The sequence below is a fragment of the Necator americanus genome, chromosome I (assembly GCF_031761385.1).
Source record: "Necator americanus strain Aroian chromosome I, whole genome shotgun sequence".
Lineage (NCBI taxonomy): Eukaryota > Metazoa > Nematoda > Chromadorea > Rhabditida > Ancylostomatidae > Necator > Necator americanus.
Genome location: NC_087371.1, coordinates 25415638 through 25442118, shown reverse-complemented (window position 1 = coordinate 25442118; position 26481 = coordinate 25415638). Strand labels below are relative to the sequence as shown.

The 26481-nt window shown below is 41.3% G+C and overlaps 1 protein-coding gene across 3 annotated transcripts; it reads left to right on the top strand.

Moving 5' to 3' along the window:
• Nucleotides 1-1891: 1891 nt before the first annotated feature.
• Nucleotides 1892-25002, top strand: RB195_006838 (uncharacterized protein; the record flags this gene model as incomplete). 3 transcript variants are annotated; one of them, XM_064180150.1, is made up of 24 exons in its annotated part: nucleotides 1892-1997; nucleotides 6395-6528; nucleotides 6588-6693; nucleotides 9058-9206; nucleotides 10865-10925; nucleotides 11019-11110; nucleotides 11202-11337; nucleotides 11409-11498; nucleotides 11665-11803; nucleotides 13950-14016; nucleotides 14345-14459; nucleotides 15374-15499; nucleotides 15555-15719; nucleotides 16984-17249; nucleotides 18221-18294; nucleotides 18375-18511; nucleotides 18879-19009; nucleotides 19067-19183; nucleotides 21139-21276; nucleotides 22390-22575; nucleotides 22959-23023; nucleotides 23934-24105; nucleotides 24168-24691; nucleotides 24771-25002. In XM_064180150.1, the coding sequence occupies 24 exons, from the start codon at nucleotides 1892-1894 to the stop codon at nucleotides 25000-25002; spliced, it is 3528 nt and encodes a 1175-aa protein (XP_064037043.1). The 3 variants fall into 3 exon arrangements, with proteins under 3 accessions (XP_064037043.1, XP_064037045.1, XP_064037044.1); XM_064180149.1 differs by lacking the exons at nucleotides 23934-24105; nucleotides 24168-24691; nucleotides 24771-25002 and having other exon boundaries at nucleotides 22959-23027; XM_064180148.1 differs by lacking the exons at nucleotides 1892-1997; nucleotides 6395-6528; nucleotides 6588-6693; ... (16 more) ...; nucleotides 22390-22575; nucleotides 22959-23023 and adding an exon at nucleotides 23198-23241.
• Between the last annotated feature and the right edge of the window lie 1479 nt (nucleotides 25003-26481).

Genomic DNA, 26481 nt, shown 5'->3' with positions numbered 1-26481 from the left:
ACAAAGGAGCTCCTTGTTTTTGCATCAAATATTAAGCTTTGTACAATCCTACATTGGCGAAATCACAACAACGCTGAATGAGTTTGAGAAGAGACAAGGAGCTATAGCTTGGTCTAGTTGTAGAGGTTGTAGTAGCAATGCTTTAAGCCATTAGAGATAAGAGAACCATTTTTGCATCATCTATATATAATATACTTATTTCAGAACTGCTGCAGTGTTATGGTCGAACCAAAACAAACCTTTACTAGCACCACTCATCGCTGCAGTTCGGCACGGTTCCACTTTGACCCCAACCGCTACCTCTCCACCGCGCCATTTCATCATTTCATTTTGACCCGACCATATGTACACAGAGGCAATATCACTAACTGAAGATTCATGGTTCTGTTCATAACTTTTATTGGTTCAATCTTTCTGGGCTGGGTTATTTTCTCCCCTTTTCTGCTTGCTCCTTCTTGTTTTATTTCTGCTGCTGCGACTACACTTTTGTTTGTCAAAAGCACGCCCTCTGGAAATATAAATATTCGGCATCGAATGTTTCTAACCTAGTAGACGCAGTGCACCTTTGCTTGGAGTAATGGAGAAGATTGTGCGTGAAGGAAAGAAAAAAGCGCACATTGAGACAAAACTTCGTATTCACTCGGTAGAACACACTCGGCTCCAAGTATGGATACCAGAAGTCTGCGGCTGTGCGACAAGCGTATAGAAATCGCACTCGCGCGAAAGTTGGACAGCAGTCTGCGAGCTGTACCGCTACTTTATCTCCATATGAATACAACCGCAACAAGGAACTAGATGCAACCCTTGAAATTGTTCTCATCAAACTGGTAAAGGGAATGAAAGAGCGAACGAAAACGTAGCAAACGTAATTGCATCGTAATTCAAGTCGTTAAAAGAACAAGGAAATCCACATAAAACCTGCCGAATGCAATATTTTTCGAATCATGCAAGACACTGTAGTGTGCACGTGCACAACGTATGTGTCGCTAAAAGTCTCCGGCATTCCTACTTTCGCGCGGGGGGCGAATTCTACAATTCTCCTCCGGTGCGAGCGATGTGTTCTCGCGCCTTTGCGGAATAGAGGATTGTTGGCATGCTTTCTGGCGAATATGGTGGATGACCATGCATGCCTAATTCAAAGAAACTCCAGAAAGCATCACTCAAGAGGCTGTAGACTCTTAACAACCTAAATGCACAACCCAAATGAAAAAGTTACGATGCGCGATCCATCTATCCAACCAAACTAGTGTGGGTGGCTGCTAATGTTGGAAAACTCCGAAGCCGATTGAAAAACACCACACCTTGTCATTCTCAACCTCCGATCCTTCCATCAGACATCATTTTTGCTCACTATATACGATCCTTCTGGCATCATAGAAGTGAATTTTACAACACATATTCTTATCATTAAGCCCGGCACTTGGTATAGACGAATCAATAGAAAACGAACATGTGTGAGGAATCAACTAAGTAATGAAACCAAAAACAGGAACAGAAGAAATAACATTGTCATACGCCTATTTGGTGAGACATCTGTAGCTACACAACGTCACAACATTTTGAATTCGCCGACCTTTTTATTTTCTTTTCTCTTTGGAGGTGTTTCATATGCTTAATAAAGCGAAGACCAGCTTCTGCAGGTCTGCTGCAGGTCCTCTAACAGGTTTTCATAGCAGTGATTTCCAGTTACAAGCGTTTTGCCTGTCGTAAAATAACGCAGTTCATATGCACATATATAGAAATGGAGCGCGGTCATTCCACCGGTCCACACGTTTTCATTTCCTTATGAGCTACGCAGCAAAAGTTGCTGATTTCAAAATAAGCACCTCCTGGAAGTGTTGTTGAGCTGAAATCACTACTTCAGATTCATGACGATAGGTTTGCGGCTGTAATGGAAGTGGACGCCAGTCAGGATGTTCTGGCAACTCTTAGACACCATATAGGTGGCTTTCAATCTACTTGGGAACCTTGGAGTCGGACTTTTAGATGTGAGAAAGGTAGGCTCACTATTCATATCATCAAACATGTGTCAGCTTCGCAGGTTCAGCTTGCGACGTTGTATGCTTTCTGTACTTCAAGGGGATAATTAAAGGACAGTTTTGTGGTTTTTTTTTCATGCTATTTAATACGGCAAAAGCCCAAAAATACCATCAAGGTCCTTTCACTCAAATATGGACAGCTCTGATACCTTCAGTTCCGTAGATTCATCCTACGCTTGGTACAGAGCCGGCTAGGTGAATCACCACTTCGACCTGGCAACGGATGTCATATTCGCAAAGGAAAGTGGGGATTGCGAGGAAAAGGACTGTCAGTAATCCTACAATTTCGTTTTTTGCTTCTACGATCAGAAGCGGTTTTGTTTCAAGCACTTTTCTTTTATTTCCTATTGGCTGTTAGATAAATAATGGCTTCTTTTTGGTTTCCTACACGTACTTATATGCTCAAGTAGATTTTTCCACTCAACGACTTCTGCAAAACAAATCCAGAATTGCAGTTGTTCTGGGGAGCCACTAACAGGACAGATGAACAGCGCGGAGAAGTGAAGAGTTTCGGCGCCGCTACCAGAGAGGGTTGAAATGAGGGGAGACGGGTCCCAAGACGTCGAATTTTGCACCGGCACCAGACTACAGTAAAGAAGTAGGGTCGTGCGTTTCCCATGGTGATGAATTGCAACTTGGGGACCAGAAAACACTGAGAAGAACTCTGCTGTACGGGACTAGTGTGACTGCAGTAGAATTGGAATCAGCGCAGTTAATGGTGCACCAGTACCGTGCAATAATTCCAGATGAATTTGTCAAAAAGTGAATGGAACGTTGTGAACCGTTTCATGTGTCGCGTTTCACATCTACATACGCTCCGCTCATGTTTACTCCTAGGGTGAGTGTGGCGGAGTCGGTTAGAGGTTCCGCTTCCTGCACAATCGATCGGTGGTTCGAATTCGCCCTAGTGCTCAGCGAGACTTTCATCTCTCCGGAGTCGATAAATTGGCACCTGACTTGTCTGGGAAGATAAAAGCACTGGTTTGTCACATCGGCTAGCCCCACCCTCCAAGTCGTTGTATGCCCCAGTTACACGTTCGTAAACCTCAAACGGTTCTGAATTGAAGTGAACGTGGTGGCGCATCCCGAGTCGATAGACTAATGCCAGACACTTTATCCCAATTATTCATTTTTACTCCTATCATGTTTGGCCGGATCCTTTCTTCAGAAATCGGAAACACATGTGTAGACAACTGCTTAAGCATAATAGTAGTTTCCAGTTTATAGTCGGGTATAAAGGACATGAAACTCGGTGCAGTTGCGTAAGCAGTTGTGCTCGTAGCGGCGCGATGGAGATGGTGGTTGGAATCGACGTGGGACCATCGCGAACTGCAATGATGAGTGGTGCTAGTACGGATCCCTCCTCGATATTAACCGCTACGATCCACTGTGCCGTTTCAAGCGCAGCCGCTTACACGGCTACACCCTGCTTCATGTCGTTCTGACCTTACGATACGTGATGTGACGTAGAACCCCATTTTTATCAGTATTATGATGACGTTCCATTGAACGTGAATGGTGCATCTTAACCATTATTCGTTTTTTTCATTTATATCGTCTTTCTCAAATTCATCTGAACACCAATTTTTGCACGTTTCGACGAATTCGGTCAGCATTTGTTCCGCATAGATGTCGCTGTTATCAGAGCGATGTCAACAGCGAAGCGCAAATGATATATACGTCAACCATCAACTTTCACTCCTATGTCGTCTCATTCCGGCTTTAGCGGTGCGTTCTCGAGAGTGGTCGTGAGCATTTTAGATGAGATCCTATCACACTGTCAGAACCCTCCGTTCACTTCGATTATGTTGTTCCTATAGAATGGCGAAATTCCGGTTGCGAAGTTGCAATGCAGCTCTCAAGGCAGCTTTATGTTCTTGTTATGAGTAGAGACGCTTTACTTGTCGAATGCTTCCATGACCGCCTCCTTCTCAACTGAGTCGAAGCCTTCCTTTAAAGGCAGCTTACCAAGAATCTGATGTGGTGAGGGAATCCGCAGGAAAAGCTATAGATGGGGTTGTAATATGAGGATTACGGGTGGTTCCGCTTATTATCCCTAATCGTTGTGAAAAAAGAGCGTGGGAACCGCTTAAGTTCCTACGAGGGACGTTAGAACGTCCCTACACACGTCCCAGTCCCCTCTGCAGCCTATTCATTCGTTTCAGTTTAATAGAATGGCGAGAAGGCATTACTGATCTTCGATCCCTCGATTTTGGATGCGTCGCGTGTAGCGTGTTGCAACTGAAGTCTTCTTTTAAGAAACGTCTTTGACGCCTCGTTTCTTACAAAGGTCATGTTGAGATGAGCGGAACCACCCCTGACCCGCAATCTACAACCCTGACTCTAGATTTTTCCGTGGATTCCTTCACCACGTCAGATTTGTGCAATAGTGGTTTCATCTGGGTTCCGGTGGAGTCATCTTCATCTCGCGTTTGGCGAGATCTCGATGGGCCTAGCGAGTACTCTTTTTCGTCTTTCTTGCCTCTGCAGCTTCAAACTAACATTGCTGTTCTTCTATCTTTGAGACCTTGCAGTATAGGACTTTCGTGCAACAGTGATATTTATGGTGCCCACTATTGGGCAATCCCCACATACAGCATTATAACTTCGGAGACTAATTCCCCTCTTCGTTCCACAATAGGTTGTGAGTCCTGATGTGAAGTTCCTCAAGCGTACTTCGCGAGCCAGTTTTGATGTTCAAATGAAAAGACAACAACCTTGTAAAAGATAGCGTCTTCTCTGTAAAACATCTCCAAGTCCATGCGGAAAGCTTCGACTTCTTTGTAGCTCAGTGCTTAGCGTAAACGACGAAGATAGACATGTCGAAATGTGGCATCGAACCACTCACACAAGAACGGTGTGATAAGGGTCATAAATTGTTCGAGATAGTCGACGTTATTTGTTCTGACGAACAGTTATTCTTCAGTTTTATATACGACGTTAATTAGATTAGGCCACATCTTCTTATATACAGATGTCCGATTAGGCCCGTTACTTGTTCGAAAAGGTCGATAATTGTGTTGAGGAGGTCACCGACTCCATCAGCTTCTCTTCTGTCGCATGTCTCTAGGAACACTTCTTCTCCAGTTTCATATACGGCGTTCAGTCGGTGGTCGTTGGTCGCAGGCGTGTGGAGCGCGATCCCCTTCCTTTTTCGTTACGGCAACCTAGGCGAGACTTTCAGTCACGTCCTTTGTGGCGCTGCCATACGTCCTTCGGAATTAGGATCTTTCACATTACTGTATCTTGCGTCTAATTTCAAAACGCTTGAGCAGGTTTTAAACGTGTAGCCTCACAGGTTGGTGGGAGGACGTTGTTTCCTCCCATAGTGTACCGGTGGAGCATATTTGTTGGAAGCAAATCCGAAGTGTCTCCCTTTCACCTCCTAGTCACTTTGCCACCGGTTTTTGAGCCGAAATGCAAAATACAGCGGTATTATGAGTCGGTTCTGATATAGCGGAAGCAGAAGTTTGTTTCCTGAACCCATCTGCGCCTCAGGACAGACACAAGATCACTCTTTATCTTAGGTTTATTAAGGTTAGGGATAAATCTGTGGGAGAGGTTTACGTTCGACGTGAGAAAGTTAAGTGAGCATATTTCTCATCGAAAAAATGGTGAGTTCTCATACTACCGCTCAAAAAAGAAGGAATTTCGACATCATTACTATGCAAATGAGAATTGGTCAGTGTATTCACTATTAATGTCTGTCACAATGTTCCATCTTTCTGGGAGGGTTACTCTTATTCACACCATGGAACCAGAAGCTGGGAGCCTTAGACTCAGAGAACAACTCAACATTAAGGGCTCCGAACAAGCGGTGGTCCGATGAAGTGAGGTTTGGCAATAGGGTGGATGTCGGATCGTTTCCCAGCTTTGGACCCAAGTTGGCTTCGAGTGGTCGAAGCGGCATGCGGTCGTGCAATGTCGCTGGTGACGAGAGTACTAGCATGCTTTGGTCGCATTTCTCAGATAGCGGCGGCCAGCTTGCGGAGCTGCCGCATATAGACTTTGACGTCGACAACTGTGGTTGTCGAGTCTCACAGGATCCCCCGAGATTCGGACGTAAGATGTTTCGTGTGTGGCAAGTACTGGTAGTAGAAAAAGAAGTTTCCCTCTTCGACACTGCGCAAGTTAATGGAAGCGTGGATGGTGGTCCCTCTCTCAGCACCTCATTGATGTTGGGGACCGCTTAGTGTGTCCTATCCTTTTTTTCCGAATGTGGGACGTCACAAGATGCAAACGCATCTCGCAATACGTCGGAACCGACGTTTTTTTCTTTTTATCAGATTCGAATTTTGAGTCCTATATATGGACGTATAATGAAATATACAGACTTATAAAGATTTATTTTTCAGTAAACTTTGAACCGGTGGTGTTGCCCTCAATCCTAGCGTCTGGAAGTAGCGTTGGATCTCGTGCATTGCCATCTTTGCGAGAAGAGTGCGCGGATTTTGCACAGTTGGGTTCTACTTCCTTTTGTATTGCTTCGGTAAGTTGTTAGAACGTTATCCGAAGTTGTGATATTGAACTGTTTAATCTCCTTCCTAGATCGAAACCACCAATGGCATTGAGTTTCTTTTCGGCCGTTTATTCAAAGTGTTGCGGCGAGTGTCTGTAGCACCTAACATTAGCGCTATGGAAGAATTCATGCAGGGCAGTACCATTTTCTCAAATTTGAACATCCTAGACTTTATTACCATTTTTGATAGTTCAAATTAAAGTGAAGCTCAAAAGAAGCATCCGTTTTGTGATGGTGTCACCTGTCACCTGTGCTCCTGTTGTTCGTCGATTTGCTTGAGCGGGCACCACTAATACTTCCATTTGTCCCGATCGCGCACAAAGGTTGGCCAGTGACTTTTCTTCGCGCGAGGTGCTCGAAGAGTATCGTACTTTTCTTTGAAGGACTTCGTAAAGAAGCCCGACCGTAGGGTCGATGCTCTTCCTGTGGTACGTTTGATAATGCGTTATATCCAGTCACAGCTCTGGTCTAACGGCTGTCGTTAAAGCACATGTCACATGTCCGGCCCACCTTATTTTATTTTCCCTAGCAAACGCGGCGGCGTTTCTAATCTTTGATCGCTGCCTAGGAGAGAACTTTGAATCTCGTCTCTCACTTGCGTGAAACGGGATACTCCTAGCATTACCACTTCAATTACCGTTCTAGAACGCTGGTCGTAATTTCCTTCTGTTTATGAAATGCCTAGCTTTCTGAAGCATAGGTCAAAGCAGGAAGATCGCTGGTGTTGAATAGGTGAGGACAGCCGTACGCTCTTAGTCCTCTTCACTACATCCTTACCGCTCTTACGTGCTCCCTATGCCGCTCGTTTCCTCCTGCCAGTCGTCAATCAGGTCAATCACCATGTTAATTTTCCGACCTAGATATACATAGCTGGAGCATTCAGATATATTCGTTCCCTTGAGCGTGAATGGGGCTAGGTGTTGGTGGATGCCCTTAATTTTCCTATTCTCTTTCTGTGAGCGTTTCTCACCTTTCGTAACAGACTTCGCTTTACTAGTTAGTTTATGCCATTGTAAACTGTCGCATACTGTAGGACACGTCTACATCGAGAAAGCTACCATAAATGGAGCTTTTCTAGTGTCCGCTATATGTGCAACCCCTAATTTAGTATCATCGTACAAGGACACCGACAGCAATCATCCGACAAAATATCATCGCCGTCATCTATTAATTTCACGAGGATTCTGTCTATCTTCGATTTACAGGATTTATCTAAAAGTAATGAGAGTGATCCGGTAAGAATCGATTTCTTCAACATTGTTGTGAAAAAGCTTAGTATTCCTTAAAGTAGACCCTTTGAGCATCGATACACCGCTTCCAGCGGTTCTGTTGCCACTGTTCGAAGCACTTTTTAAAGAGTTAATATGGAATGTCCATTAGGGCGATCGCTCGAGTCTCAGGAATGGATTCAAAGAGTTTTGAACCTTACTGGTCCATCACCCATGCTTGAATTCTTCGTTGTAGTTTTTTTTTTAAATCTTCGGACGTCATTGATGGACAGTGCCGTGCTAAGCGAGGGTTCCTAGAAGATAGCGTAATGGCTTCTACAATCTCTGGAGATGACATCCAACGATTTTTGGTATGGGTTGTACCACAACTTTGGCGAAGCTTTATTGATTACGAGACTGTTCTGGTCGCTATGGTCTTTGGTGGGTCTGGAGATCTCTATGTGAAGCAACACTCAAATCGGACATTGTGTAATCGCAAGTTTATCCTTTTTGCACATTGGGGTAGCGTATTGCTTGTTAGTCAGATCGTATTGGTGTATTCGCTGTGAATATTCCAGTATTGTGGCTTCTGCATGAGTTACTCACTCACTGCTGCTCAATTTTGCACATCAAACTATCACTTTGTTGGCTTTAGCGAAGTTTCTTGCTGAACGTTCTATATCGGTTACCGAAAATTTAGGTATTATGTGGATAAGAGCAAATATAGATACAAGTATTCGTACGTGTATAGATGATGCATACAAACACAACAGCAGAGTGGTTGACACTCCATTTTAATTATATGAAAGGACAATAATTAACAAAATGAAGAAATCATAATGCTGCTTGCTTGCTATGCGGGAAATAGTCTCTCAAACAATACAAAACATTCTGCTAGTACTATTTATTTCGTTGTGTATCTTTAATTTTGAAAAAAAAGACAATTTTTCCCTCAACTCTGTAGCTGTTTTTGTTGTTACAATTCGCGCACTGTTCCAATGTCTAACTTCTTAAGTTGAGGCAGTTCCTGAAAGTGCGGCTGAAGAGCAAGTTGAAATGGGGTCTAGAACTTGCGTAAAACCTCAATATAGACAACATTGTCGTAGCCTTGTTTTGGAACTCACTATCACTGCAGATTCGTTTACTGTTTGTTTTGGAACACACTATCACTGCAGAGCTATACTTCAATTATTTCAGTTTCTTGTCTTGCAAAATAGGTGGATAAAAGTGCGACCGAAAAACGGGAATAGGAAATTCCGAAAGTTGATTTCATCTGCCACTTTCGTTTCAGTGCTTGGAATGGTTGAATTTGTTGGTATGAAGTACGAACTGGATGATGTGACAGCAAATGATTATCATTCGAAGTACACAAATTTTCTCGCCAGAGTAGGTCGCCTACAGGATTCATTGGCTGGTATCTCGCTGAACGGCTGTTCTCAGGTGCGACTCTTAATGACCATGCCAGCCATTTGTCTGCCTAGTGTCGATTAATTCCCATATCTGCTTCAGTTCACTGCGTTTCTCTTCATCTGGCCAGCAACTTTTATGGATCTTTCATTTGCTAATGATCTAGAGAGAAATGAAACAAGAGTTGTTCTTTTGAGAAAAAATTGTTTCTTTTCAGAGTAGGTTTTTCGGGAATTAATGCGCGTTTTCGTGATCGTGACTTCGAAAGTTCATCCTTATAAATTCCTACGGCAATCAATCCGAAGGCATCTTAGGAAGCGGCTCTCGACTTAGCTTTATTGGATTTAATTCGGGATATTACTGCAAGTTTGGTCGATGCCGTGCACTTTATCCTATACTTTTTATCATTGATAATGGGTTTTCAGAAAGTTCTAAGTCCTGGGTGAAGAGGTCATTTGGGTTGATTAGCACAAATGTAACATCTGCCTAACATCTAACACTCTTCACCACAACAAAAATGCTGCAGAATTTTCTGTGTCTAATTAGCAATCTATGGCATTTCGGAAGTAAATGAAAATGCTCCACATTTTTGTTGCTGCGGAACGTTGATCCATTTGTTTTCTTTAGTACCGGTGTCTATCCACATTGACGGGATTTTCTAGCTTTTGTTTGGCTAATTTGAAATTAGATGTCCGGTTTTTTTTAGCTAGATTTCTATCTATAATATTACGATATTTCCTTGCCGTTTTCTTTTGTTTCGAAATTCAGACTTTATTTATCCATTACTGTGGAGAACTTTGAATACATCAACAAATAAATGACTTGTTCGTTTCTCATGACGAATAATCCTCTTTTTCATCTTGCTTTCGTAATTTTTGACAACTCCACTTAGAGCAGTGAAAATTCAAATGCTGCAGGTCCCGTGAAATTGAAGAAAGGATGAACTTAGAGCGACATACATGAGGTATGAGACTGAAAAAAAGTTCTAGGCGTCATTTCGAGCTATCGTGGGCCGACTTTATTCGCACTCAAATTCACCGTTTTTACGTTTGTTTGAACTATTTTCAACAGAAATCCACATTTCGTATCGAAGGCCCTGTCTTTCTGTGACAAAAATGTCGCCTGGAGTCCCGCGAATGCTCAAAATTACGCCCAGAACGTCCAGCTTTCTGACCTATATGTTGCTCCTCTCCGAACTCTTTTGTTTTCGACTCGAAATAATTAATCTGAAAATCTTTGCCAATAACGGGGCAAACAGTTCTTTACTCGGATCACTTATAGAGACCTTATTTGTAAACTCGCTTGTTTCCCTTTAGCAGAAGTGTGATTATGTAATGTTGCTGTTTTGATTAATAAAAGTATGTTTGAGCGTAGTTGTCCTGATATTAAGTCAATTGTTTAAAGGCATTTCTTTTGAACCAATCTGGTATAAAGCCCTTCATCACTCCGGGGTCAATAAATTTGTACCAGACTTGTCTGGAAGAATAAAAGCACTGACTTGACACATCGGCTGGCCCCCGCAAGTCATTGTTTAGGCCAGTTACACGTTCGTAAATCTCAAACGATTCTGAATTGAAGTGAATGTGGAGGCGCATCCAAGCGAATTGAGTAACGCCAGAAACTCTATTCTTCATCCTTTTATCTGATAATTTGAGAATTTTATTGGCACCTTTTGTAAAATTCTCTTTTAGAATATAACTTTTCATGCTGCATTGTTTGCCTGGCATGTGGCATGTAAACTGCTTAATAGAAGTGAGTTCCTTTATGTAATGGAGTTTAAAAAAAAGATGAACGTGATTCTGTCATTCCGTTCGATAAGTCAAAGGAAAAATAAATTATTTGCAGAACCTGAATCTCCTGATCACAATCGCATTTTGTCAGGCGATGAGGCCTTAGCTCTGATGTTGGATGGTCTCGCTGTTCTGAGACGACATAGTGTAGGTTTTTCGGTTCTTTCTAATCACGACCTTTAGTATGATTTACTGTATTCCTCGTATCTTTGAAGTCCTTCCGCTTCAATATTTGTAGGATTCATCTGTACCGTGTTCTTGTGTGCAGTCGGTGCTTGTGGATCTCTACTGTAATTACTCTAGCCAGATATTGCGGTTATGCTTTCAAGTAATGCAATGTTTGATGAATAAAGAAAGTACATTTCCTCAGACTCGTGAGTGAAAGTTGAAAACAGTTTCTTGAAATTTCTGTTGTTTGCTTTCCTAGAGAGTTTGCTGGTTTCAGAGAAATTTGGAACATTGTCTGCAACAGCAGCTGAATTCTTTCAGTTTTTTGCAGAAATGGTTTCTCATTTCATAGATATCCGACTAATACGTGAGTAACATCGTCATTTTTGTGCGCATTGCTTCACTGTTTGAGTTCAAAATTCTCTGAGTAGATGCACATTTTTGCATTTTCTTTTAAATTTACGAAATATTGGGTACTGTCCCTCTGTATTGTTGTTCGAGTGATTTGAGTTCCTGAAGAATTCATTTTACAGAACCGGAAGAGATCATGTCCCGATTTGTTCTTTTGGTTGGAATTGGTGAACTGCTTTGTGACAAGGAACCTCTTCCCACTTTTAAAGTACTCTTCTCGTTTATGAAAAAGTATCAACTGAAGGGCCTAGCAAAAATTCGGTGGGTTTTTCCAACTGCTTCTTTCCAAGAAATTTCCTTCAAAGATGAATACTTAATCAGTTGCTGTTCACATAGAAATCGCAGCACCTTCTTTCGCACTCGTTAACGTCACTGACATTGATGCAGCTATACTTTTTACGGAATCTGTGTGTATGCGGTTGACTGTACACATTTGTGAAGCAGTAACATTCTTCTCTATGAAAAATAAAGTAAATGATAAAGGGGGTAAAGGGTGCGACGTTGATTAATCACTATGGGGGTGGGGGTGCGCGTTCGACTTCAATTCGGAATCATCCGAGGTTGATGAAGTGGTGTGCATGACTTGCGAAGGAAGTGTCAAGGCAGTGCTTTTATCCGCCCAGATAAGTCTGGTACCAATTTATTGAAACCGGAGAAATGAATGATGAAAACTTGGCTTGTTTTACGGCGATTTCGATCCACCGATCGTGCAGTCATAGCCGAATCTCTTACCGACTGTGCTACATTCTTCTCTAGGGTTTTCGAAGACAAACGAAACTTATGTAGTTGGGAAATCTTTGCGAAAATATAGAGTTCGGGTCTGGTACAGATTACCAGTATGAACGTGACCGCACCGTTCCTCCACTCGTGTTCACGCGTGCCATCCACGAGCGAGCGATCGAATATCAACGAGGTTTTCTCACCAACCTAGTCAAGTAAAACCAATGAGTAGGCTGCTGAGGAGACCGTAACATGTACAGTGGGGAAGGGGCATTCTCTTAGGAAAAGCGCTGTTCCAACGACGTTCTCAGGACGATTAGAGGAAATGAGTGGGGCCACGCTCATATTCGATATCTTCACATCGAACTCTATATTTTCCCACAGGTTTCCCAACTATGTCAGTTTCGTAACACACTTCCTTTCGCCATTAGCACCTCCGATTTCTGACCACGTTCGTTTAAAGCCCTCGAACGAAGAAATAATTTGAGCATAAGTCCGCAAAACCAGGAGAGAAACCACACTGATTTGTTCAAAACCTCCTATTTTTTGACTGCTCTTAATTTTTCAGCATTTTTCGGAAGACCTCCACAAAAATTTTAGTATAATGTAGGATGTCGCACCTTTTACCGGGTACGGGTACAGGTTAGCGCCGTATTGTCTCAATAATGTTTTTGTGAAATAGGAGGTGACCGTAGATGCGATGGTCGGAGCCAGTGCTTCGATCCCCTTCACGTTTGGACGGTTGGCGAAAGGACCCTCTTTACTTTTGGACAGTCGGCGAATGGACCCCCTTCCTTCGTTTTGCACAGCTGGCTATAGGATCCTCATTATTTCAGCTGCACCCCAGGAGCTATCCCCATCACCTGATGGTCCACTCCTTCCTATCGCACCTATGTAGATGACTATGAAAAACATCAGTTATGCAGAAATGGACGGAAAATTGTGGGAAAGAATCAATCTCAACAGTTGGAAGTCTCAAAGACATTCTATCAGCAAAACGAAACTAAAACTAGTTTGAGGAGATTTTGCTAAAGATTGTATCATTCTGATCATGCAGAAGTAACAAAAAACTATCAGGAAGAGAGCAAAAAAAGGCTCCGAGGAACCGATGCAACCGTGCTACTGATCAGTCGTCATATGAAATGGGGAATGGGTAGTGCCCACATTCACCACGAGGATGTTGCTCGTTACTTCCTTTAGATAGTGACCGTACATTTTCAAAAAAAAAAACAAGAGGGTTATTGTTGGTATTTAAAGTATTTTTTAAAGTATTTATTTTATTCAAAGTATTTTTGAATAATTGTTCATGTCTCAATTGAAATTTCGGCTACCAGAAAATATAGGAAGAAAAATTCTAAGAATTTGAATTCAGTTACTCGCGGTGTATTACTGATACTAACGCGCTATATTGCACTGCAGCTTTTGTCTTCAGCAATGGCTGCAAGGAATTAAAGCTAATTGATTAGAATAATGGCAACTACTGTTCTATATGTGTTCATAATTTGGAATCTTTTATTCTTGTTCATCGATTTCTTTCAATCTCGCGTTGTGAAACCGCTAGTATACTTTTGTATGAGATATCTTTGGTTACTTGCTTACTTTTCTTCGTTTTCCTGCGCACGTTTCCAGCGGATATTACTAACCATACTACGTAAATAGTTTATGCTTGCTTGATGCTGACTTTCAGGAAGTCCGCTTCGAAGTTTGTCTTGAAGATTCTGCAGGTACTTGAAGGTGTGGAAATTGCCGAGTTGGTTAGTTAACTTCTAGCTGGAGTTGATCCACATTATTAGACAAGAAAATATCAGGAATCCACTAAGTAAAAATGAAAGGAAGCAAAGTATGCTGTTCTTCCGGTTTCTTTATGCGCTTGTTTTGCGCTCTTAAACTCCCATGACTGTAATAACAGCTGAATGCGGTTGTCTTTTCCTAATTACGGAGAAGAAAGTACTATTTCTCAGATGTTTCGGAAACTTAAGTACTACTGCTTTAATACTAGCGACTCTTTTCGATTTATTGACATAAACATTAGAAACAATGCTTTATTGAATTCGTGAGTAATTGTCTTAACTGTTATTATAGGATGAACTGAGTCGAGGAGATCCTTCACGATGGGCTAAAAATGTCAAGTCTTCCTTCGTTTCGTGTGTTGATGAAGAAGTATTGTTAATCCAGTTTCTACTTCAACTTCTTTCGGGTGTGTCCTTTTTCTTTTTAAGATAAATGACCTCTCAGTCTTGTAATTCTGTCATCTTTATTTCATGCGCTCCTTTGCCGTAGTTTTGATTATCCTCTCTCTATCACTTAAACATTATTAACTGAAGATATGAGTACAGTTTGCCCTTTGGATCTATCCATGTGACATCACGGACTTATCTGGTACTAGTAACGAGTTACAGCGGCATTGGAGAACCATATTTCTCAACCTCTGAAATGTTGGATTTTCGTTACTTTTGCTGTGTGCCTAATATACGGTTACTATTTAAAGGAAACTTTCAGAAAGAAAAGAAGAAACGTTATCGGACTTTAAGGCTATATATTTCAGAAAATAGTACACTTTCACACAATGCTTTCCAAATGGTGAATGAAGTGAAAGAAAATGCCCCAGTTTTAAGGCGAGTCCGGCGAGATTTTCAAAAATCTTCCTGGAGTAGGTAGAGAGCAGATTGTATTGCACGAGTATATTGAAGGATCCAGGTTGCAACCTCTAAAAAATAGAAGACATCGTGTGAAGTTCCACTCAGTGCTGTCTGGTGTGAAGATCAGTGCTGACACAGAACAGCGTGTGTAGCCGGAGCTGGTCTGTAGTTCAGACGTCTGTCATATGAAGCGGGAAACTCACATTCGGCATTTGATGCAACATTAACAAAAAATTGAAAATTACTCTTCCTTTTTTTGCATAGTGTTTAGCATTTGTAGTAGCTATCTTTATATCTGTAATGGTTTGTGGAATTGATATTTTTAAAACCTTACAAGTCTTTCGTAGTGATTTTGTCCTTTTAAATGACAACGACAAAATATTGACACTCGTACTTCCAGAGGGCGTGTTCTGTATCATTTGTACTGCTTTAATCCTACCGCACCAAAAAAAATGATTGTGCGTTATTTCAGACGATGAACTATGCTCTTGCCGTGGGATTCTCACAAACAGATACTCGAATGCTAAATTCTTGTTGAACGGATGTGTGCTGTCATCAGTTTTGTCTCTTCTTCTTGCAGTCTTTTTTAGTATTAACGGTAAGCGAATTCTTTTCTATTTTGTCAGCTATTAAATCAATGTTAACAGCTTCAGATAGAAAAGTTCTGGCTGGAAGGCTTTGCGAGTGGATCGCTGGAAGCATTCAGTTTGCAGATGAAACGCAGTGCGAAGTACTATTCAATGCTTTGGAGGTCCTTGGATCTATCACTTCCGAATTGAAAGAGAAAGAAGTTGACATTCCGAATTTTATGGCTACCTGTTAGTTTTACAAGCCTGGTTTAATATATACTGTTATGTGTTTGCATTTTGGGACGAAACGCTTATCTCATTTTCTTCAGGTTAAACTGGTAAAACTGCATCCAAGTACTTCAGAAACTTTTTCATTCACATTTGAGTAGATGCGGCAGCCATACTGCAGCCAAAAATACGAAATCTGAATGAAAGCGGAGAAAATGGAAATCGAAGCACAGAACTTCGTGAATTTGTAATTCTCGCAGAAGATTGCGGTTGCTTGCGTGCTTTGTTGAAGTATTGAACTCTCATGCAAGCTAGTACTGCTGACAGGTTTACTATGAAAACATAATGTACAAGCAAAGATTACCGTAGTACTTGACTTGACAAAGATATAAAAATGAGTGATTATCTATAACTACCCACTTTTTCCTTCCATTGCGCTCTTTCGGCTATAAGACTTTCCCACATGCAACTTCTTTGCGCTATCTAGACACCAGTTGTCAAGGATGTTGCACAGTGTGTAGATCTCATTTGCACTGGGTGACAATCTGAGTAGTAGCAGCCGCTAGTCTGTGATACTGGTTAGTTTATTTTCCTGTGCGACTCTCTTGCGTGGTGTTGTTTTGAAGATAACGAGGCTTGGGAAAGAGAGGAGGAGAGTTTGATTGGAGGTTGAATACACATAGTATCAAACACCTCGAGCCATTTCCAGACCTTTGAGAAAGATGAGATTGTCCAAACGCCAGATCACAAATAAATTTCACCAAACCTTGTTAGCAAAACAAGAAATCATAAATTTAGAAATTATTATTACTTATGGATTTATTTACGAAACCTTCTGAGCCACCTTAAACCATTTTTCTAAAGTCGGGTTACTAAAAATATTGAAAACTTTAAACAGCAATGAGTCTTTCGGTCATCTGCTTTGTTCTATGGAAAACCCCTGCTTTTCTGTTATGGTTATACATCCACAGGTTAATTTCTCAAAATGAATGGCTCGAAACTGAACATTATGTCAGTTTCCTTTCCGAGATTTTACTGTTTCTAGTTTTTTTTTTCTCTTTCCTTTTCTTTTTTCTCAGACTTGGAATTGTGATGTTTCCATCATGAGATGTTAATGCCAGTCATATTGCTGTTGTTGAGATCTTGTCCTGTTCGTAGAGCATTCAATCTGAAACTTTTCTTATTCGTGGATAAGTTAATACAAAGCATTTGCCTTTGAAATTTGCTGCATTTTCGCATATAATAGCAGTAGCTGCCCTAAAAAGTAAAATGCGCACAGTTTCAGGCTTGAATGCATTACCTCTTCCGGAGAGAAGTATGGTCTTTGGTAGAAGGTGTTCAGTTATGGCAAGAACACATCCAAAACACTTCCCATCAGTAGACATCGACCGCTTCGTTTCTGCTGCATCTAGTGAAGAGTTGGTTCGGCTTCTACGACTTCTCTCAGATGTTGATGTGGAGATTTCCGGTTCAATATGGGATAGAGCGTTAGATCTTCTAGTTGCATCCAACGCAGCTGATCCATACCTTCGTTCGTTCGTTATAAACCAGGTAGTAATTTTCATCCTTTTTTGCGCCTCAAGTTGACTTCTTGTGCTTCACTTTCATTCTTCATTTTTTTTTTTGGTTACTAAATCTCGTGATCATTCGGGGACCAATAGCTGATCTTTTTGGCAGTTCTATCCAGATAAATCTTTCATAAAGAATCGATAAGTGTAATTTATGAGAAAACGCTGATGAAAGTCACCGTAGATTTTATGATCTTTGTCAGTGTGAGTCGTCTTTTTGAGTTAGTTTTTATGCAAAATGAATGGACCGCAGATATGTAACAAATTTATGGGGGAATGAGAGTGAGATTTCGAGTGTGTCAGGTACAGTCTTTCTTTCAGGCTCCTGCTTAAAGCTAGTGCATCACATTGTTAGGGACTTCGTAGACAAATATAGAATTCGGGTGTAGATTACGAGTACAAGAGTGGCCGATTCAATTTTTTCCAATCGTCTTGAAAAACGGTGTGAGAACGACATTTGTTCCTACGAGCTATGTGAGAGCACGCCATCCTTGTGCACGCATAATCTACATCCCAAAATCTATATTTACTCTCAACGTCGTCAGTTTCTTGATACGGTGACTTTAAATTAAATTCTAGTTTGATAAGTATTTTGCTCACATTCTTCCTCTGCTTCTTTGGATTTGAGTATAAAACGTTATAGTCGGGTCAAAACGACATGAATCACGAGTGTAGTTGCGGTGCATTTGCGTACGTGCTCGAAACGGCGCGGTGGAGGCAGCAGTTGGAACCGAGGTGAGACCGTCGCAAACTGCAGCGATGGGTGGTCCCAGTAAGGGTCTCACCACGTTCCTAGTCGCTACGCTCTACCGAAGCGCCTCGAGAGAACTCGCGTATGCAATTGCGTACGTACTTCATGTCGTTTTGACCCTACCATACCTTTCAGTTATTCTTTTTCTGTCATTAAGCTTTATGTTTGTGTCAGCTGCAAGACCGAAATTGTATCAGTTTTAGTTGGTAGTTGGAATGCGGAACAAATCATCTCAGTCTTTGTTACGATTCAAGACATGCACAGGAAGGTTAAATTGGTAAGTTAAGATAGATTTGGAGATGATCATGGAGTTAAGAGTGTAGCTGCTATGGTTAATGATTACATTCATTTTCGTAGTGTACAACCCGATGTCAACTTCCTTTTCACCTTTTGTAACGGTTTGTTATCGCGACTTGAGGGTCAACATCTGCCTACCATCTCTCAACTTCTGCCAATTTGGATATACGCAGTACTGGCGTATTCCAAATCTAGAGGTATGAATAATCGAGTATTTCAGTTACTTGTTGTTCTCAGTTGTTCAACTTATTCGGTTTAGAATATTTGCATATCTTCGTGAGCCTGCGTTCAGAAAATTAAAGCATAGTTGCCGAAGTTTTATGTTCGTTAGGTGTTTCAATTGCGGTTTTTGTTTTCAAAAGCAGTCTTTCAGGTTTTGTTGCAGTTCCCCATGTCCTCGTAAATATCAATATGTTTTTCTGATTTTGTCTCTTTTTTCTAGAGATCCTCTGAACTGCTACCTATTTTTTCAACGTGAGAGGGCTCGTTCTGAAAAATAACGTCCTCTTTTGTTCCATGGCTCATGGATTCCTTCCTAAGTTGTACTATAACATTAGTCTTCAGAATTGGACACGAAAGGATTCACATCTATGATTTGGGATCATATTTCTTGGTTATTACGAAAGTTAGATACTGATACGTCTTTGGAGCTGTCCCCGGGCAATTCTGAAGCTTTCCTTATACGATTTTTCACGGTAGTTCTATGGTCGCTTTTATCACATGTTTCAGGCTTTAAATCCTTACATTTCTAGATATTGGGCAACAACTTGTCATCTGATTGTGTTCGTAAAATCATTGCGGACGCCGTGCCATTTCAGTTGGCCAGTCAAATGGCGACACTTCTAAAGAAGGAAGAAAGAGACATGCAGGTCGCTTCATCTTCCTTTTTAAAAGGACGGTGTCATGAAACTGGCAATGTTGGAGTTTCAGTGGGTAATATAGAGTTTGTGGTGTAGGTTACGGGTGTGAGCGTAGACACCCTCAATACCCCCTAATTGTTCTTTAAAAGTGTGTGGGAACGGTGTTCCTACGAAGAACGTTGGAACGCACCACCCTTGTACACGCTGCGGTTCCCTTAGTCGCCTATCCATTTGTTTTATTTGAATAGGCTGCTGAGGAACCACCACAGCGGCTATGAAGACAGACAATCTCGACGGCGATTCATTGTTGAAGAGGATCTCATTTCGCTGAGCTCCTTCACATTCGTCTATATATGCGAAATATGCATAGCTGCACTGAAAATGCAGAATTTGTCTGTAGACGGTTGTGATGAAAAAGGCGAAACGGATTTTCCTGATTATACAATACAAAAAACATCAAACAGTGGATATTTCTACTGCGTGGATTCTGAATACTTCCTCATCTTTTTTTGAGTAGGTTAAATTTAATGTGAACAGAAACGTAGAAAAATGTCCACAAATTGAATAGAAAGCGTTGTGTGCAAAAAAAAAAGTTGGACGTTAAAAAAGGGAAAACATTAAAATTAGTACAAATATCGAAAATAAGTACGTATTTGCAAAGAATAGTGTAAAAATATAAATAAAGGAATCAAGCACAAATTTCGTTTAGCTACGAAAACCTTTCGGGAGAATTTTCAAAAAACTGTCTCGTAATTTAAAAGTTCTGCAAGTCAAAGAATTTCAGGGACGGTTAGAAACGTTAACTTACATCAAAGTTAATTACATCAGTATTCCATACGTACATAGATAGACCATTGCTGAATTAATAGAAATTAAAAGAAGACTATTATAGTTCTGTGAGGATTTTACTATATTTGTATTTTTATTATATTGGCATCATTCATCTTGACATATCAGCTAGCCCCGTAACTCATTCCATATTCCAGAGACGCGTTCGTAGATATCAAATGATTCTGACCCGAAGTCGTGTCGGCACATCCCAAACGGATTGATTAATTAGCCAGAGCTTATCCTTGTTGCATCTTTCATAGAAAGAAAAACAAATGTCGATCAGAAAATAGAAGATATTCAGGAACGACATAAGGTTAGGCGAATAAAAATATCCTCCATTTCCGCTCCTCTGTGCGGAATGGCGCACAAAAAAAACTGGTTCGCATGGCTGTCGATTTAAGGGCTAAATTCCTTGCTGTATACTTTGTCGCCACGATCGATGGCTCGAAGTCACCTTAGTGCCACCTAGGCCTTCCATCCTTCTGAGGTCGACAAGATGGTACGAAACCTACCTGGGAGGATAAAAACGCTGACTTTATTTATCGGCTAGCTCCCGCAAGTCGTTGTATAGGCCAAATCGCGTTCATAAAACACAAACGTTTCCGAATTGCAGTCAAAAGGCTTTGACACATCCCACGTAGATTTATATACGTCGGAGACCTTATTCTTGTTTTATTTTGCTCTGTCGCATCCATTTTCTTTCGTCTAAAGCATCTCAAAAGCTTTTAGCTACTGAAACGGTATTACATAAAGTGTATAAAGTGCACGGCGTTGGCCAATGCCTATGAGGATGCGCCCACGCCTAAACTCCAATTCATAATCGTTTGAGGATTACGAACGCGTGTCTAGTCTTTGCGACGACTTGCAGGGGTTAGTCGATGTATACAGTCAGTTTTTATTCCTTCAGACAAGTCTGGTACCAACTTATCGAACCAGAGCTTATGAAGGTCTTGATTGGCACAAAGGCACTTTCGAACCAACGATAAACCACTCAGAGTCAGAGTGGAACTTCTTACCGACTGCACGACACCCGCCCAGTATTCCATAATAGAAATAAAAGTGCTTTTTTTAATCTTTGGAGAAAAGTTCTCCTGGAAAGACCTTTTTGAAAGATTATTGTTTTATCCTTTCAGGAACGAGTAATCCGCGTGTGCTGTGAAATTCTTCATCAAATTGGTCCGACTTTGTTAGCTATTGCGGAGGAAGAGGCACCTCGTACGGGACTGAATCGCACAGCTTTCGTAGTTCTAACCCAGGCTCTTGTATCAACAGTAGGTTTTGCAGCCTTTACAGGACTATGAGTTCGTAGTGATGAGTTAATAAGAGATTAAGAATGTACACGTAATGAATTCGCCATTTTGATGCTATCCCTGAGTATCCCTGAGTAGAGGCTGTGACAACGTACTCATACATTTTGGACCGCTCATATTTTATTAGTGCAAGAATTCTGATCTTAGTTAATTGACGCTAATTTTTTTTTTTTTGATTTTTGGCGCTCAATTATTCAACAAAAAGAAACCATAAGAATGAATAAGATTATTATTAAAGATAACATAATTCATTTTCAAACATAACCAGCTTAGATACGATAGGAAGCCACTTTTTTTCAAAGAAGGGATAGATGCAAAGCAAATTTAGTACCTTCCATGTTCTTCCACAAATCATATACTAGATAAACATCGACCAGTGCGTCATCGATTACTTCAGGGATCTGCGAGATGTTTGCAACAAACAAAGGTTATCGGTGGAGTTTTGCTAGATAATTTCGATGTGTTTTGCGAGATCCTTTTACGTGCAGACTGTTTCATTTATCGGTTGTATTGCACATTGCTATTTTTGGCAGTGTAAAAGATTGAACAGGACTCGATTTCTTTTTTTGGTGATCTAGCAAACTTCCAAACCATTTTGTTTTGTACAATCTGTATCACCTAACTATGAAAGAAAGCTTCCTAAACCAAAACCCTTAAACATTCCGCTATCATACTCTAATATGAAAGAGTAATTTGCCCGTACTTCCGTTATACACAAATTCGCATAGCTTAAGTTCGTTTTGTAAAACCGCCCTCAATATTTCTTGTTTTTTTTCCCTCGAACAACAGAAAAACAAGGTGGTGGTAGAAAGTGAATTTTATCTACGCTTCACTTCATTGACAAGTAAGGATTTGTGGCTAGGTTTTTTTCCCAACTCATTAATTTTGATCCAAACATTGCACAAAGCAACTCCGAAAATGAATTGAAAACGATTCCCACTGCTTTTTTATTTCGAGTTTTGCGTTTTCTTTTTTTTTTTTTTTTTTTGTTAAAGCGATGTGCACACGACTTGTTGAACAACTCAACGAAATTTCTTCGATTTGCTTATGTGGAAATGCACAACTTATTTTTAGATGGTGAGAAGTACTGTAAGCAACGACTTCTTGTTACAATTCGTCCCAGTATGTGTCTCAGCTCTTGCAAGACTGCCGTACAGGATGTTTATAAATTCGCGTATAAAAGACCTGCTACTTAAATTCGGAAATGATTCAGCATTCTTGCACCGAATCGTGCAAGAATTGTCTTGCCCAGAGTGTTCGGTAAGTTAATATTTTTTTTTTCGAAAATCTCAAAATTTATTTCTACAATTAGGTTTTGATCGATTTGGTATAAGATATAGAGTGACCTAACGGGTAGCAACACTTCACTAGTCATGGATCATTCCACCAACTAGTGCTTGTCTACTTAGGCATTTTCCATTTCTAAAATTAATGCTAGGGCTATTTTTCTTCTCCGTTTGTAGTCCTAGGTGAAAATCTATGCCGAGGTCTGTGATTGTTTCTATTTTTTAAAACAGAATTAGAAATACCTTTTGACGCTTGTCAAAATCCTAATCTGACTAGAAGATTTAGATTTTTTCGAATTTGCACAATGTCATTTCAATTCAACTTGTATATCATTTATTCAACATCTTTTTTTTCAGGTTCATTACAGCCAGTTGAAAAATGATTCCGATGAACGTATAAAAAGGCTTTTGAAGATGGCAGAGTAAAATACTGATCAAAAGCAAACTTTTCTAGGTCATGATGTAAAAATATCTCAAGGTCTTCTGCAGATCAGTGTTAGTCTACAACTCTCATTAATGCAAATATGTTTTGTTAAATGTCTTTACATTACGGTGATCAATGAAACTTCCATTATTCTGTTCCCCGTTCACTCGTCATGACCGTTTCAAAGGTCCTGCTGTCCGCTGAGGCAGAACTCACGTATGTTCTGACTCCTGTAGCAATCACTTCTTTGAATCCTATTTCCAAATACAAGTGACACAAAATATTGGGCGCTCCTTAATAAGCTTAGATTACTTCTGCTGAATAATGTCTGTTTTGAAAGCAATTTTGCAAAATGCAAAACTGCAGTCAAAGCAAAGACTATCATTCAAAATTGAATTATAATTCACAGTTTTGTCATAAATACACAAAAAAGCTCCCTGAAATAAAGAACGATTGTAGGCGCTTCTGAACTGCTGAAAGGAAGTTTTTTTTTCTATCTCCTTAGAAAAGACGTAGACGCAGGTTTTTTAAGCGTAAAAATGCTTCTAAATCCTAGAAGAATTGATGATCAGCTTGAGAACGGCCTAATAAAGTGACTGCTTGAAATTTAGTTCCAAATTTCTAAATTAATCGGTTTTTCTGGTAAACGCGTGAGATTCATTGTTGTCTCACAAGATCAAATTTCAGTTCAGTTGAGTCTACGGACTGGGGAACATACTCAGACAATTAGAGCAAACCGCTCCCACTTCTAATTCAAGAGAAATGAATTGGTCAAATAAGGAATGAAAGAATGTATACCGTTGAGTAATTTGTTGAAATTCTCTCACAGTAATGAGAAAGAGTCTCAATTCCTGAGGAAATTCTGATACGGTAGGAACGGAAAGGACGCAGTTGCAAGCGTCGTCTAGGTTACCGAAACCGAAAAGGGCTAGGACGACCGGAATTTCGCCATTCTACAAGAACACCATCATTGACGTGAAGAGGCGGGTCCGACAGGGTGATACAATTTCACCCAAAATATTCACAGCCATCCTCGAGAACGCAATGCGAAAGTTGGAATGGGACGACATGGTAGTGAAGGTTGATGGTCGGCAGCTACACAATTTGCGCTTTGCTGATGACATCGTACTGATATCACCTAGCATCAGCTAAGCGGAACGAATGCTGACCGAATTCGACGAAACATGTGGATGCATCGGTCTTCAGCTGAATCTGCAAAAAAAAAGATGTTCATGCGGAACGGATGGATCTCGGATGCCCCATTCACGCTCAACGGAACGAACATATCCGAATGCACCAGCTATGTTTATCTCAGTCGAGAATTGAACATGATGAACGACCTGACCCCCGAGCTGGGCAGGAGGAGAAGAGCGGCTTGTGGAGCGTACAAGAGCATCGAGGATGTAGTGAAGAAGACCAGGAACACCCGGCTCCGTGCTCACCTCTTCAACACCACCGTACTTCCTGCTTTGACATATGCTTCGGAAACCTGGGCATTTCGCAAGCAGGAAGAAAACGCGGTGAGCGTCATTGAACGCGCAATTGAGAGAATGATGCTAGGAGTATCCCGTTTCGCGCAAGTGAGGGACGGGATTCGAAGTTCTCTCCTACGTCAGCGATCGAAGATTAGAGACGCCGCCGCGTTCGCCAAGGAAAGTAAAATAAGGTGGACCGGACACGTGATGCGCTTTAATGACAACCGTTGGACCAGAGCCGTGAGCGACTGGGTTCCCCGCGATATTAAGCGCACTACCGCCGACCCGATGGTCAGATTTCTTCACGAAGTCCTTCAAAGAAAAATATGATGCTCTTCGTGTCCCACGTGAAAGGAGGAACCACTGGGCTACTCTGGCACGCGATCGGGACAAAGAATTATTGGCGCCCGCTCGAGCAGTTCGAAGATCAACGGGAGTCAAGGTGATCAAGGTGATCAAGGATGAGATTAAAGATCTGATGATGCAAGCCAGGAAAGTCTGAGTATGACGTTATAAGGCTGGCCGAGACGAGATGATGTCACCTAATCAACGCCATATATGAAACTGATAAGGGACTGTTCTTAGAAGCAAACAACATCGACTCTCTCGAACAACTTACGACCATAGTCTTAGACCATAGTCACGACCACCTAACATCTGTGGGTGTGAAAATGTGGTTGAACGCCAGCCTTGACTATATTCGTCGTTTACGCTACGGAGCAGGCTACGAAGAAGAAGTCGGAGCATTCTGACTTTTTACAAGGTCACTGTCTTTTCATTTGAACAAAAAAGAAATGGTTCACGAAATACGCTTGTGGGACTTCACATCAGGACCCGCGGCCAACAGCTGAACGAATAAGGGAGAGGGTTTTCGAGTTTATCATGGCAACAAAAACTATCAATGGAAGTTTGCAATTCCAGAAGCCTTTCCCTCTGTGCCAGACGTGGGAGTCACCTGGTGAAGAATACTATACTGAAATTGACCACATCGTCAGTAAAAGGTTTTCCCCGAGGGATGTCGCTATTGCCCCAAAGTTCGGACCATCGCGTCCTCAGGGAAAGATTTTCTTTTTTTTTTAAAGAAGAGAAAGCCGCGAATCTCAGATTAGAGTCGCAGAACTGGCATCTTTTCGCTTTTCGCTAGCCGGCTCATGGAAAGATTTCGCAATGGACTGCACCAATGAGGAGTATGAGGTGCATGAGAAAGGCTTGGAGTTCTACAGCTATTGAGAGACGCCTGTCTCCGGAAACTTTAGAGTTGATACGTCAGCATGGAACTGATTATCACAGATCGGAAGATCAGAGACGCAGCAGCATATGCCAAGAAAAATAAAATTAGGTGGTCGGACACGTGATGCGTTTCAACGACAATCGTTGGACCAGAGCTCTGAGCGACTTTATATAATACATTATTAAACACACCTCAGGAAAACGATCGACCAGATGGTCAGACTCTTCACAAAGTCCTTCAAAGAAAGATGTGGTCCAATCGAGTCTCTCACGAGAAGATAAGTCATTGGGCAATCTTTGTACGCGATCGGGACAAATGGAAGTATTAGCGGTGCCTCGAGCAGATCGACGAACAACGGGAGCACAAGTGATACAGGTGTACATATTCATTTTTGAACGATGTTAAAAGGAGGATGAAGTCAGCTTGTTCTTCAACTCTCTTGTTGTTGAAACAGATTGTGATTGGTAGTCCGTTTTTTTCCTGTTTTGGAGAGTTTTTCTTCATTTCGACATCTATTCCGTTGGATTTTCCGGGTGCTTCAAAGGTTCAAGTATGGTCAGATCAAAATGTCATGGAACACAGTGCACTTGCGCAAGCGGCACGGTAGAGACAGCGGTTGGAGTCGAGGTGGGACCATCACGAACTGCAGCAACGGGTGGTCCTAGCAAAGGTTCCACCATGATTTCGATCGCTATGCTCTACCACACCGCTTTGAATGCAGCAGATTACGCAACTGCACCGTGTTTCATG